We start from the raw sequence: 12,156 nt of genomic DNA, 5'->3' as shown, positions 1-12,156 counted from the left end.
AGTACATTTCAAGACTTTATTCTTGTCGTTCTTTGTATGCAGGTCCCAGTCTGAAAGAACATCAAGCTAACCCCTTTGCCTTATTTGGCATAATTGCATAGCAGCTCCTATAAAATGCCTGAATTGCCAATAAAAAAAAAATGGTAAAGGGGCCCCTGACAGTTAAGTCCAGTCGCAGACGACTCTGGGGTTGTGGCACTCATCTCGCTCTATAGGCCGAGGGAGCCGGCCTTTGTCTGCAGACTGTTTTTCCAGGTCATGTGGCCAGCATGACTAAGCCACTTCTAGTGCAACAGAACACCAAAACCAGAGCAGCGCACAGAAACGCCATTTACCTTCCCACCAGAGTGGTACCTATTTATCTACTTGCACTTTTTGGCGTGCTTTCGAACTGCTAGGCTGGCAGGAGCTGGGGACCGAGCAACGGGAGCTCACCCCGTCGCAGGGATTCGAACCGCCGACCTTCTGATTGGCCAGCCCAAGAGGCTCAGTGGTTTAGACAACAGCACCACCGCATCCCACAAATTGCCAATGCCACTCATTTTAAAGCCTCCAGGAAAAGCTTTCTCTCCCCCTCTTTATTAAAACACATTTATTCAAAAGTTACAATACTGCTTTGTCCACTGCCATAATATCACAGAATGATCGCGCCAATCCTCAGTCCCTCATCACTGTCATGTTGGCTCACCAAATACTCTCAATAGGAACCTAAATACCAATCTGGTTTACTAGACATTTTACGGTAATTAATATATCCCCTCCACGGACACCTCTGTGGTGATGGTGCCATTAAAATATCCTGTTCTTTTTCAATAAAAGAGAAAAAGGAGACCAAATTGTGCCAAAGGTATCTTTCTTGGAGATGTCTTTGATTAGTTGCTGGTGGTATGTGAGGCGTTCTAATAAGCAATGCTCCAGAGGTTATTAATCCCAGCATCTAGTGGTATATCAGAGGTTTCCTTCCATCGTTGGGCAATAACTAGTTCACAGGAAGGAAATTAATTCTTTAGATTTAAGGTAGAATCTGGGGCCAAATCTAGAGATAGTAAGGCAAGGAGAGATAGATTGTTTAGTGATTTTTTTGGGGGGGGGGGTCTGACTCAAAGCTATTCGCAGCTTTAAGCATTAGAACTGTACCTTGAAATAGACAGAAAAACAAACTTGTAAGTAACTAGTACAGTTTGTGGAAGTGCCAGACCAAAGCTCATCACATTCTCCATCAGATGAAGTTTCAAGGAATAAAGCCATAATATGACTTCTAATCTTAACCAGCTTGGCTGCAGCAAAGACATACATACGTGGTAATCTCTCCAAGTCAGGCTGCAGGCTGAAATAAGCTGGAATGGGTAGAAAGCACACTTGACAAGAACTGCCACCTGTGTATCCAGCACCAAGCCAGAAATGCAACAGAAATTCCAGGCTGCAAAACTGAGTCAACAGCCAGGGAAAATACCAGCGATGACCAAATGGCTACCCACGATAAGAAAATTTGTGGGATTTGCAACTTGAGTCAGCCTATGACTAACACAAATAAAGAATTAACCCAACTAAAAAAACACTTCCAGTTCCTTAGAATTAAAACCTAAGAATAGTTTTAAAACCCAAAAACTAAAATACAAGAATCATGGGAACATTCGTCCATTCTGAGGTTTATTTACTACTTATTCTGGCAAAAAGGCATGTCGCTACAGTATTCCCACTGAACACAATAAACAGGTGAAAATGTAAACATCATAAGGCTAAGCTTCGGCTGAAAGCCCTAAGCTTGGGGGTGGGGGGCAGACAATAGTTTTATACCTTAGTGAGCAGAAGTTCTCCATAGTTTGTTATTGCCCAGTTGACACCTCTGAGTGGACCATAATTAACGGCACACCACAGAGCAGAGATCACTCCTGCTTTGCTCCTCACCTAGCGCAAGCAATAAAACACAATACCTGGAGTATCCTGACATCTGAACCAGGAATAGTGGTTTATTTTGCTCAAATTCTTAACTCTCAAGAACACACCATGGTTTGTTTGGAGCAACCCTGGTTTGAACATAAAGCTAAGCCAGAGGCCATGTTTATTGCTCCCACCGACACCAAGGGAGACGCAAAGCAGGAATCACCTGCACATCCACGATAAATCATTAGCTGAATCAGATTTTGCTGAGCTTTGCATTCCATTTAAACACAGTAATAGCATAAGAAAAGCCCTGGTAGAACCACGCCAAAGACTCATCTCATCCACCAGCCTGTTTTCACAGTCGCCAACCAGATACTGAGTGCAGCAAAGCGAGTGCACTTCTTGCAGGGAGAAGACCCTTCTCTGCACATGGAACATTGGGCTCTGTCGCAGAGGTGTCCACTTGGGAGTTTCATTTGCCTCATGTCATTTCAGAGGCTATATCAGGTACAATAAGCACAAATGGGAGAGTGCCTGCAGCATTCCAGCAAGTTCTACCCAGCCCACCCCATGCACATTCGTCGTAGTTTCTGAAAACACTACTATGAGAACAATTGCTGACACAGAAGACTCTGTCCATGCATTCGGAAACCCTGAAAAAACAGGACGACCAAGTGAGCAGAGAAAAGCTGCCCATGTGTACAGTCACATATGAGGGAGTCATTTCAAACATTACAATGAACGTCTGTCATTCAGGGACTAAGCCTGCTGCTGCAATGCTACTCGTCATTCTCCACAATGCACGTTATCATAAGGTGTGAAAGGGGCTTGAGTCTGTATCAGAAGGGAGGTTTATGTTGAGGAAAAACTCTGAAAGGTTCTGAAGTTTGTGCACCTTTTTTCCTATGTGAACCTATGTGATGTTCTTCTACCTTCTCCAATCCTTAAAACAGCCTTTTGCAGAGAGGAGGAAGGGGTGAGGGTCTGAGCTTCATATTTACTGAGTTTGGTAAGTGGCTGGTTTCCCCTTCCCTCTGTGCCCAGTGTCAAATATCTGCTGGCTTTATGCAGCTGTTAAGAGCTTTGAGAGAGCATGCTCTGAGAAGGAATTCTAAAATAATGGTGGCGTTCTGCCTCTAGATTACAGCTGAGTACACCTCTCACACCTGGAATTTTGGACACACTTGAAATTCTGAGAAAGTACCAAGAGCACCAGTCACAAAATGGATGCTGTGTATAGGAGAAGCCAACCAGTGTAAACAGCAACTGAACTGGAAGAGTAAACAATCTCTCCTGCACTGTAGATTTCTGAGGAGTATTTATGGAGACTTCTTGCAGGTGCCATAGAAGGTACTGCTGGACACATCAGTGACTCCTGCTTCTAAACCTCTCAACATAAAAAACCGAACCTTGTTCAGAAGTCCAGTTGGTAGCATCTTGCAAGTCCTCAGAAGGTTTGTAGATGCAAGAAGTCTAATCCTGCACACACACTTTTAGTCAAAGCGCTGCAATAAGAAACAAGGCAGATTCAAGAGAGATTGTTTGGCCTACCTGAATGGCTTCTGTGGTGTGATGAGGCCAGAGTCAGCCTTCCCCATAGCGTTATAAAGCAGAGAGAGAGCACCAATACCCCTTTGCTCAAGCTTCGGATGTCCCTCTCACTCATTCTGCCAAGGAAAAAGAATTTGCATTAAGATCCACATGTCTACAGGTAAAAAAAAAATCCCGCATCTCAGACTAGATCAAGTTGCTGTTTCTGGAACAAACAAGCTTTATTTTAACATATTTCAGCATTCAAACTAAGCGAGTGGAGCGTATGGCACAACTGGGGATCCTGATAACCAGGATTTACTTTCAAGCAAATGTAAATTGAAGTCCTGGAAGACCTTTCCTTCTGAAAGTGGGAAGGTCAGGTCAACACACACAGGGAGAGGCATGTCCGGGAGCAGGACCATGCCATGCCCTCACACAGCCATAGCACATAAACGACTATGTTTGTATTTCCTCTTTCACAAGTAGTTGCACAAATATAGTCCAAATAACTTCAGAGCAAAATGAGCTTCTTTTTAGTGCCAAAATAAGTTGGTCCAAAATTCAGCCCAGGAAAGGGGAATTTGTGGCATAAAGGAAGATCTGTTGTGTTCCAAATAGATTCCTGCCACTTAAAAAAACACACGCCATTTTGCCAAGATTCGTTCAGCCTTTTAACAACAGGCTTTCTTGTGAAATAATAGAAATAAGTATTTGAATAATGGTTACTTACCTCCTACTGGGGCTTCACAGCTATTGTCTGTGCATTGGCCAATCTCATATAGACTCGGTATTTGCAAAGAAGGGCAAACATCAGGGCATCTAAAAAATGGGAAAAAAAAACACAGCTACTTAAATTTACAGTGGACAGAGTCTACCTGAAAGCACCAGTGAAACATACTGCCCCAGACAAAACTCTAGAATAACACATACAGTAGCTTGTAAACAGAGCCTAATCCTCTTTGCAGAAACAGCGTTTTTTTAAAAAAATTAATAAAAATTAAATAATTAACGCTCCCTCTCCTGCCCTCCTCCTATTTCAGCTAACATCATGGGTACCTATTTTACAGAGGACAGTCCTCTCTTTGAAGGGTTGAAGAGAACACCTGAACAGAAATCTGGGAAGGTAGGAAAGTGATAAAAGAGCACAAGATCGCTGCTGAAGGAAACCAGCATTCTGTCCTCCTTAGCTGCAAGACTGTCAGTATTGTTCTTCCCTTCTTTCCTTGAGGACAGTGGTGGCAGCTATTTTTGCCAGGGTAGCCCACTCATAGGTAATGGAACATTTGCACTGTGTCACGTTCTATGAGGCAGAGTGGGGTGAGGAGGATGCACCAAGCAACTTGCTGCTAGGAACTTGTCCCAGTTCTTTCTGTACCCTACAAAATGACTGCCAAGAGCAGCAGCTTAAGGGCAATAGGTGACAGGGGCATGTCCATTCATGCAACTGCAGCTGGAATACATCTATATGGGGGTCACAGTCAAACTGCTCTATACCTTGGATGTGAGAAACGTTGTTAAAAATGGGCCCTTGCGGAAGTGATTTTTCCCAAAACAGGTTGAGCTCATTGTAAAGTGCATTTCTAGCACCTAAAGTTCTTCTTTCTTTTTTTCCCTGCTGTCCAGAGCTCCAGATCCTACGGCAAGCCTATAGCTGCCATCCATCCTCCAACCGCATCCAGACACTCACACAAGACATTCACCACCTTCAATGTTCAAATTTAAAAGAGAGGTAGAGCTGGGTATCATCCGCATACTGGTGAACACCCAGCCCAAACCCCCTGTTGATCTCTCCCAGTAGCTTATATAGATGTTAAAAAGCAGGGGGGAAAGGACGGAACCCTGAGGCACCCCACAAGTGAGAGCCCAGGGGTCTGAACACCCATCCCCAAACACCATTTTCTGGACATGGCCCAGGAGGAAGGAGTGGAACCACTGTATAACAATGCCCACAGCTCCCAGCTCCTCTAGACGGTCCAGAAGGATTTCATGGTTGATGGTATCAAAGGCCACTGAGAGATCCAGCAGAACTAGAAAACAGCTTTCACCTTTGTCCCTAGCCCACTGGAGATCATCCACCAGCGTGACCAATGCAGTTTCAGTCCCATGAATGAGGATGTAGAAAGAGACAGCAAGCAGTCACGGAGCATAGTCTTCTTGCCTGTGCAGCCTCCATTTACCAGGGATGGGGGGGGGGGGTTGACAATTCACAGCCTTGTATATCACCTGCTGCGATTTAACGGGGTCCAGAGTGAACAACCACAGAAGCTGTAAAACTTTAGTGCCCAATCAGAATTTATTAACAGGGAGCTGGAGAGCGAGTGTATGTTTGTTTGTGGTGATGGAGAGCCCTTGCTGGGCACAGGGCCAGCTCACAACTGCTCCTTGTCAAAACATAACACTGGATCTCTAATGATTTATCTGTAAGCATTTTAATCTGTCGTTCTATGACAGCAATTCTTAACTCTTGTTTATTGTGGCCCACTATTCTAGTTTGCTTGTTCTTCAGGAATCACAGTACAGTATTTTCTATGAGGCTGCCTGAAAGGCTTCTTTGGATGAGAACTAATCTCCTTCCAAACTCTGAAATGGCTGTGGCGAATGCACAGAAGAGGGAGCACAGTTTGTGTATGCACCATGTTATTGAGTTGTATTTGTTAATCAAGGCCAGTAGTGGGGGGGGGATCCATTATGGTGGATGAGGCATTGCCCTACTAACCCCACCTGCCCTCAGAGAGCCCTTCCTTGCCTGCTTTCTTACTTAGAAGTAGCCCAGGGCATGGCAGTGCCTGCCGGTTTCATCCCCCACAGTCTCAGTGTTTCCCTTGTTCAAGTTACAGGTGGGTAGCCGTGTTGGTCTGCCATAGTCAAAACAAAATCGAAAATTCTTTCTAGTAGCACCTTAGAGACCACTGAGTTTGTTCCTGGTATGAGCTTTCGTGTGCATGCACACGAAAGCTCATACCAGGAACAAACTCAGTTGGTCTCTAAGGTGCTACTAGAAAGAATTTTCGATTTTGTTTTTTCCCTTGTTCAATTCAGCTGTGAGGAGCATGGGGACAAAATTAGGGCCACATTAGCAAGAGGGCTTGTTGCTGAATATAAGAAGAGCTATGAGTCTTAATGGATGCCGTTTACTTGATGACCAACTGCACCATCCCCTCAGTAGAGATGCTGGAAGATTCTGACAAAAACAGCAAAGGGAAGTGGAAAGACTGCAGGTTGTATGTTCACCTGTGTCAGGAACAGAACTCAATCCAGCCAATATAATCTGTATTCATTCGCATTGCTGCTGTTGTTTTAAATATGCAAATGATACATAATTCATTACTTTGAATACATTGTTTTTGACATCTCCTTTACATTGAAATGAATGCAAGTTACACAAATAGTTTCATAAGTTGCACAGCTTATGTTAACTAGCAGACTGTGAGATGGCTAACACAGTATTTGGCAGAAACTGAACTGCAGCAGAACAGAAACAGTGTGAATTATGAACACAGGTTGGAATGGAAGTTGCTGCCTTCTTATATCCCTACCCCCTAGCGTCTTCTGCCTTATAGCTATGCTATTGTGGTGATGCCAAGCTGGCTGGATGCAGAGATGTGGTGGGAGGCACCAGCCAGGGAACCCCATAGGGAAGGAAGGCCCAGAGCCAGTGGTGGGACGATGGTGAGTGGTCAGAGGAAGTATGAGCAGGCTGCGAGGAGGTGTCAGCAACAGGTGACAGGGTTTAGTGAGCAAGAAGAGTCTGTGACAAAATGCAGTTCAGAGTCTGAGGCTGAAGCAGAGGCTGGAAAGGAGGGGGTCAAGAGCTTGCTGAAGAATCCAGGGAGCCTCCCCCTCCTGCTGCGACCAGCTCCCCTTCCCCCTTGGTGTCCAAGAACAGACAGAGAAATGAAACTAGGTTAGTGTGCACAGACACAGGTTAAACCTAGAAAAGGAGGAGTCTTAGAGAAGGGTGCTTGCACTGCTTCGTCAGGGCAGGGCCTCCTAGGAAGAGTTGCTGAGACCACTAGGCTGGAGCTCTGTGGTTTGTTTTCTTGAATAAAGACTGCCTCGGGTGAATTTTGTTGTTGTTGTTGTTGTTGTTGTTGTTGTTGTTGACCTACACCTGATTCAAGCCTTGACAGGTGGGCACTCAGTTGTACAAGCACAATCACAAACCCTTCCAATTTTTTCCCATTCTCAGATAATTTTTTTGTAAGGTCTCATAACATTCAAGTCATGTTATGGCATGGGAATCACTGACACAGACATTACAGAGACTAATGTTCAGCCTTCTTCGCATAAGTTATTTTTCTAGTCAGACAATGGTGAGATCCACTTGCAAAGTGGTACATTAGTATAAAAGGTCCTGCATGAATTTCCAAACTAATAAGGAAAATGTTGACTCACAGCCATTTGGGATACTTTTAGTGATCCAATTTATATGATTCTAGCTACAAGCCTATTCAGAACTCACAAGGGGAACCTAGAAGAGAAAAGCTCCTTGCTGCAGAAATTTAGCCCCCAACACATAGAGGGCTATGAGAACTGCAACAGAAGGAAAGGAACCAGGAAGCAGGGCTTCACACTCCCCTCTTACGCAATGATAATCTCATGAGGGGGAATGTTGGAGAGAGGAAACAGCAGAATCCAGCACGGAACCAGGTGTACACAAGATGACTTCTAAATGCCTTCGTGTGAATTCATGAGTGTTGAAACAAGTGGTTTCATGTACTTTTTCAATGGTAATCCTATGACCAACACAGCTACATCGTCCACTCAACCACAAAAACGTTAATGGAGCACCTACTGAGACCCAACTTTTTCACATAAATTCTGACCTTGATTTGGTACGTCAGAAAACAGCCTACCTCAGTCCGACGCACTTCATAGGCTGCCCAGCTCAACTCAGGGTCTTTCTGAACTATTTGTCATTCCCACTTCCTCTCAGTTCCATTTTCAGCTAGCCTGTTGCCTCCCAGTATCCCAAAGTGGACTCATAGTGGGCCTAGCTAGCCAGGAATCTCATCCCCTTACAGGCAACAGCAGCACAGAACACAGCCAAACCCTACTAAGCAAGGAGGCAGGCAGCAAGCAAGGAGGCAGCTGCCTGCTAGCTAGTCCATTCACCAATGCTCTGTCCCAGCTGGGGCACTTCCTTGTGTCTGCTACCCCAAGAGGAGCAAAGCAGGTGATGGGAGGTGGTAGCCAGGCAAACTGCTTCTTGGAGCACCCTGTGCTGAGCATGCCACGCTGGAGAAAGCACGATGAGCAGAAGTGTGTGGAAGGGCAACCCAGGGGAGCTATCAGGTAGCATCTTACCTAGGGCCTCTTTAAACCTGGCAGCATTCCTCTCCACAAACAGTTTTAAACCTGCCCACCTAGGATGAAATTAAGCATCACAATAGTGACTTGCCCTGTGAGATATTTTTATTCTCCGGAGAGTGCATTTGAATTTCACCTGCTCCTCTTCTTCATGAAATGTATGAATACAGCAGTGCGTACATGATCAAATCTCCATTGTTTGTATTAGATATCACAGCCACTGGAAGTAATTTAAAGGAATGTTGGGGTGTGTTGTTTTTTCCAAACTCACTGATGCAAATCTGCACTGCTGATTTGCTTGTTCTTCTTGGCAAACTCTGGCATTTATTTATTTATTTATTTATTTATTTATTTATTTATTTATTTATTTTGCAAAGGAATAGAAATGTGCCTTGCTCCTAAAGACACATTTGACCTCAGTTATTTGATAATTTCATATTACTTCATCTACTGGCCAGGATTTGTTATTTTGATTATTCTGTATGTCTTGATCCTAAAATGGTGCTGGGGTGCTTGCATGCGAAGCTCATACCAAGAACAAACTTAGTTGGTCTCTAAGGTGCTACTGGAAGGAATTTTTTTATTTTATTTTGTTTGATCGAGCTAAGCCAGAGTTCTGACTTAATGAAGAAGAGACTTATTCTGCCTAATTCTGATTGGAGCTGGAAAAGGGGAGGAGCTCTATTTAACTGAGCACTAACGCTGAACACCTGAACCAAGCTTCACAGTCAGACTCTTAATGTAGATACACATATATGCACACTCTGCCCCATAAAGTATACAAGCCATTGACCCAAAAATGAGAAGTGTGCATAAGAATACTGTACTAGTTTACAGCTGGGGAAAAGAAGGAGCCACACAGAGTATAGGCGTACTAGAAATCCCATGGCAAAGACTAAAACCTCCTGACCTAATGTTGCCTGGTTCAGATGGAAACTTATAGTCTCAGGCATGATATTTATATAAATCCTTTATTTTAAAACTTGTAGCCCTAACTCACTGTCCTTTCAACAGTGCTGCTCACAGCAACTGGGAGTTCCAGACTAAAAAACGTGCCCACAGCTCTTAAGTTCTGGCAGAATCATCCTGCACATGGCTTTGGTGCTTTGCAGTGCACAGCTTCCCTTTTGCATGCATTGAAATGATTTAACAGTGGCAAAAGGGCAGTCAAGCAGAGCGCTTTCTGCTCTATACCTATCATTATACATGCCCTTCCCACATTCCTAGCACTGCTGAGGGGGCAACTAGCATGATTGGCTGATTGCATGCGGTACTAATATGCTTGAAATTAAGAGAGATTGCAAGGCTGTGGCCATTAGGGCTCTTACTGATTGAAAGTCACACACAAAGATCAAGTGCAGAACCTTAGACAAAAGAAAGACGTGGGGGGTGGAGAGGGAGCAAGGGAAGCCCATTGCTAAGGTCCTTGCACTTTCAAGTGGGTACATCTTGGCACCAGTGGGTCAGGGAAAAGCTCTTCACAGGAAGGGTATTTTATTAAATGGATTGTTTGCAATCAGCAGCCCTGTCTCCAAGGTCCTTTCGAAAGTGGCATCCACAGAAAGTGGAGAGCCTTACTGTGGTGACATTGCAGTTTCGGAAAGCTCTCCATGCAGGATAGCTTGCCAGAGGTTCACTTTGGTACCTGGAAGGCAGACTTTCGTTGTATTTATTTGTCCAGGCATTGAATGAGTAACTTTAATGCGCTCCTGTTTTTAACGCTTGTTCTGTTTTACGGCTGTGCTTCCATTTTAGCCTTTGTATTTATAATGTTGCATTATTTTTTATTGCCATTTTAATCAAGTGTTTGAAATCTTTGACCATTTTAATAACATACTGTATATGATAAAATACAGTACTTGTGAATGGTACTCTTCTGTGCAAATGTTTTTAAAGGTCCAGGACCCCTTCCCTCCCTTTAACTGTCTCTTCCAATGTGATCACCTCCAGATGTTTCAGACCACAATTCACAGCAGCCCCAACCAATACAAGCTGATGGGAGTTGCAGTCCATCTGGAGCCCACCACACAAGAGCTACAGAAACTAGATGCAGCAAGCTGCCCTTTTCCTAAATGGTAGGTGTTTGTAACACACATACACATACATACAATATATTTCACAATGCAATGCTTCATAATAAAATGTTCCTATAGGATGCATTAAAAATATATATCTTAGTTTATATGAAGAGTATGTGAGTTTATATAAATGCTTTTCTGTTTTCCCCTCCCACGCAAAAAATGCAGAAGAAAATTAAGAAATACAAAATGCTCCATTATAGCTCTTAAAACTTTCTCTTTTTTAAACTAGGCTTATTTTCACATGCCTGGACTGCTTACACCCTGCTGTGTGGTATATGTCTGTTGAAACAACAACAAGAGGGGCTATTCTGGTCATGCATCAAAGTGGTGAATCAGCTGTTTAGAAAGTGCATGAAAACTGTTATTACACAACAGCTTACACATATCAACACAGTAAGAGCAGCTGCACAATCTGGACCCTCTGAGAACCTGTGGGCTCTGAACATGGAGTAGTGTGTCCCATAATCTCCAGTTAAGCCTCACAGACAGATACGGGAGTGTCAGTAGGGGATAATAATAATAATAATAATAATAATAATAATAATAATAATAATAATAATAATTTATTCTTATTTGAACCCCGCCCATCTGGCTGGGTTTCCCCAGCTACTCTGGGCGGCTTCCAACAAAGATTAAAAATACATTAAAATGTCACACATTAAAAACTTCCCTAAACAGGGCTAGGTTCTGTGGAGTCATAATATGCGGGACCCTCAATTGTCAACAGCACCCCCACAAATGGAGAAGACCTCCATATGGAGGCCTCCAATCACACGAATGTCTGATAACACAGTGCGAAGAGACCAAGAGCAAATGGCCACTGAATATGGACACTCCGTGACCTTCGGATGAACTGAAAGATTGCATCCGATTGCTCAGACATGCCCCTTGCAAACATATCATGAGAACCGTGCTGCTCATGTTACAAACGCTACAGATCTAAAGCTCAATGCCAGCATTGTGTGAAAGAGCTAAATGAAGGAAAGATAAATGAACACACACATGCACTTGGTCAGTCCCTCTCCCTTTGCAGTGAAACTTCCGTTTAGTTTGAAAGTCTCTCGAAATCGCCTGGTACTTGCACTGCAAAATATGCATCTCCTAAGTTGATTGTAGTACATAACACACCATTCTATGATGCAGACTAAGAAAGACAGAGCCCTATCCATATGGGGAAACTGCCATGCTATGTGTTGCTCACAGAAGGAGCAAGAGAGGATCTCCATCAATTTCCTTCCTTCCAAAAGCAAGCCCCCATCAGCCAACACCATCAAGTCCTCCCCCTGCTGTGCTGACTTACAATGTGTGGTGGATTGGACAGCCCTAAATGGATTAAGGTTGAGAAAAG

At 43.8% G+C, this 12,156-nt stretch overlaps 1 protein-coding gene across 1 annotated transcript in view; it reads right to left on the bottom strand.

The window, feature by feature from the left end:
- The window catches only part of TAFA3 (TAFA chemokine like family member 3), an 89,289-nt gene that overhangs the window by 49,515 nt on the left and 27,618 nt on the right, over window positions 1-12,156 (bottom strand). The window contains exons 2-3 of the mRNA XM_033152968.1: window positions 4,148-4,236; window positions 3,436-3,551 (exon numbers count right to left, since the gene is read on the bottom strand). Of these exons, the coding sequence (XP_033008859.1) occupies window positions 3,436-3,550 (115 nt within the window). The 5' untranslated portion in view covers window position 3,551; window positions 4,148-4,236. The remainder of the gene's footprint in view (window positions 1-3,435; window positions 3,552-4,147; window positions 4,237-12,156) is intronic.

This window comes from Lacerta agilis, chromosome 6 (assembly GCF_009819535.1).
Source record: "Lacerta agilis isolate rLacAgi1 chromosome 6, rLacAgi1.pri, whole genome shotgun sequence".
NCBI lineage: Eukaryota > Metazoa > Chordata > Lepidosauria > Squamata > Lacertidae > Lacerta > Lacerta agilis.
Note: the sequence above shows the minus strand (reverse complement) of the source record. Positions and strands in the feature narration are given on the sequence as shown.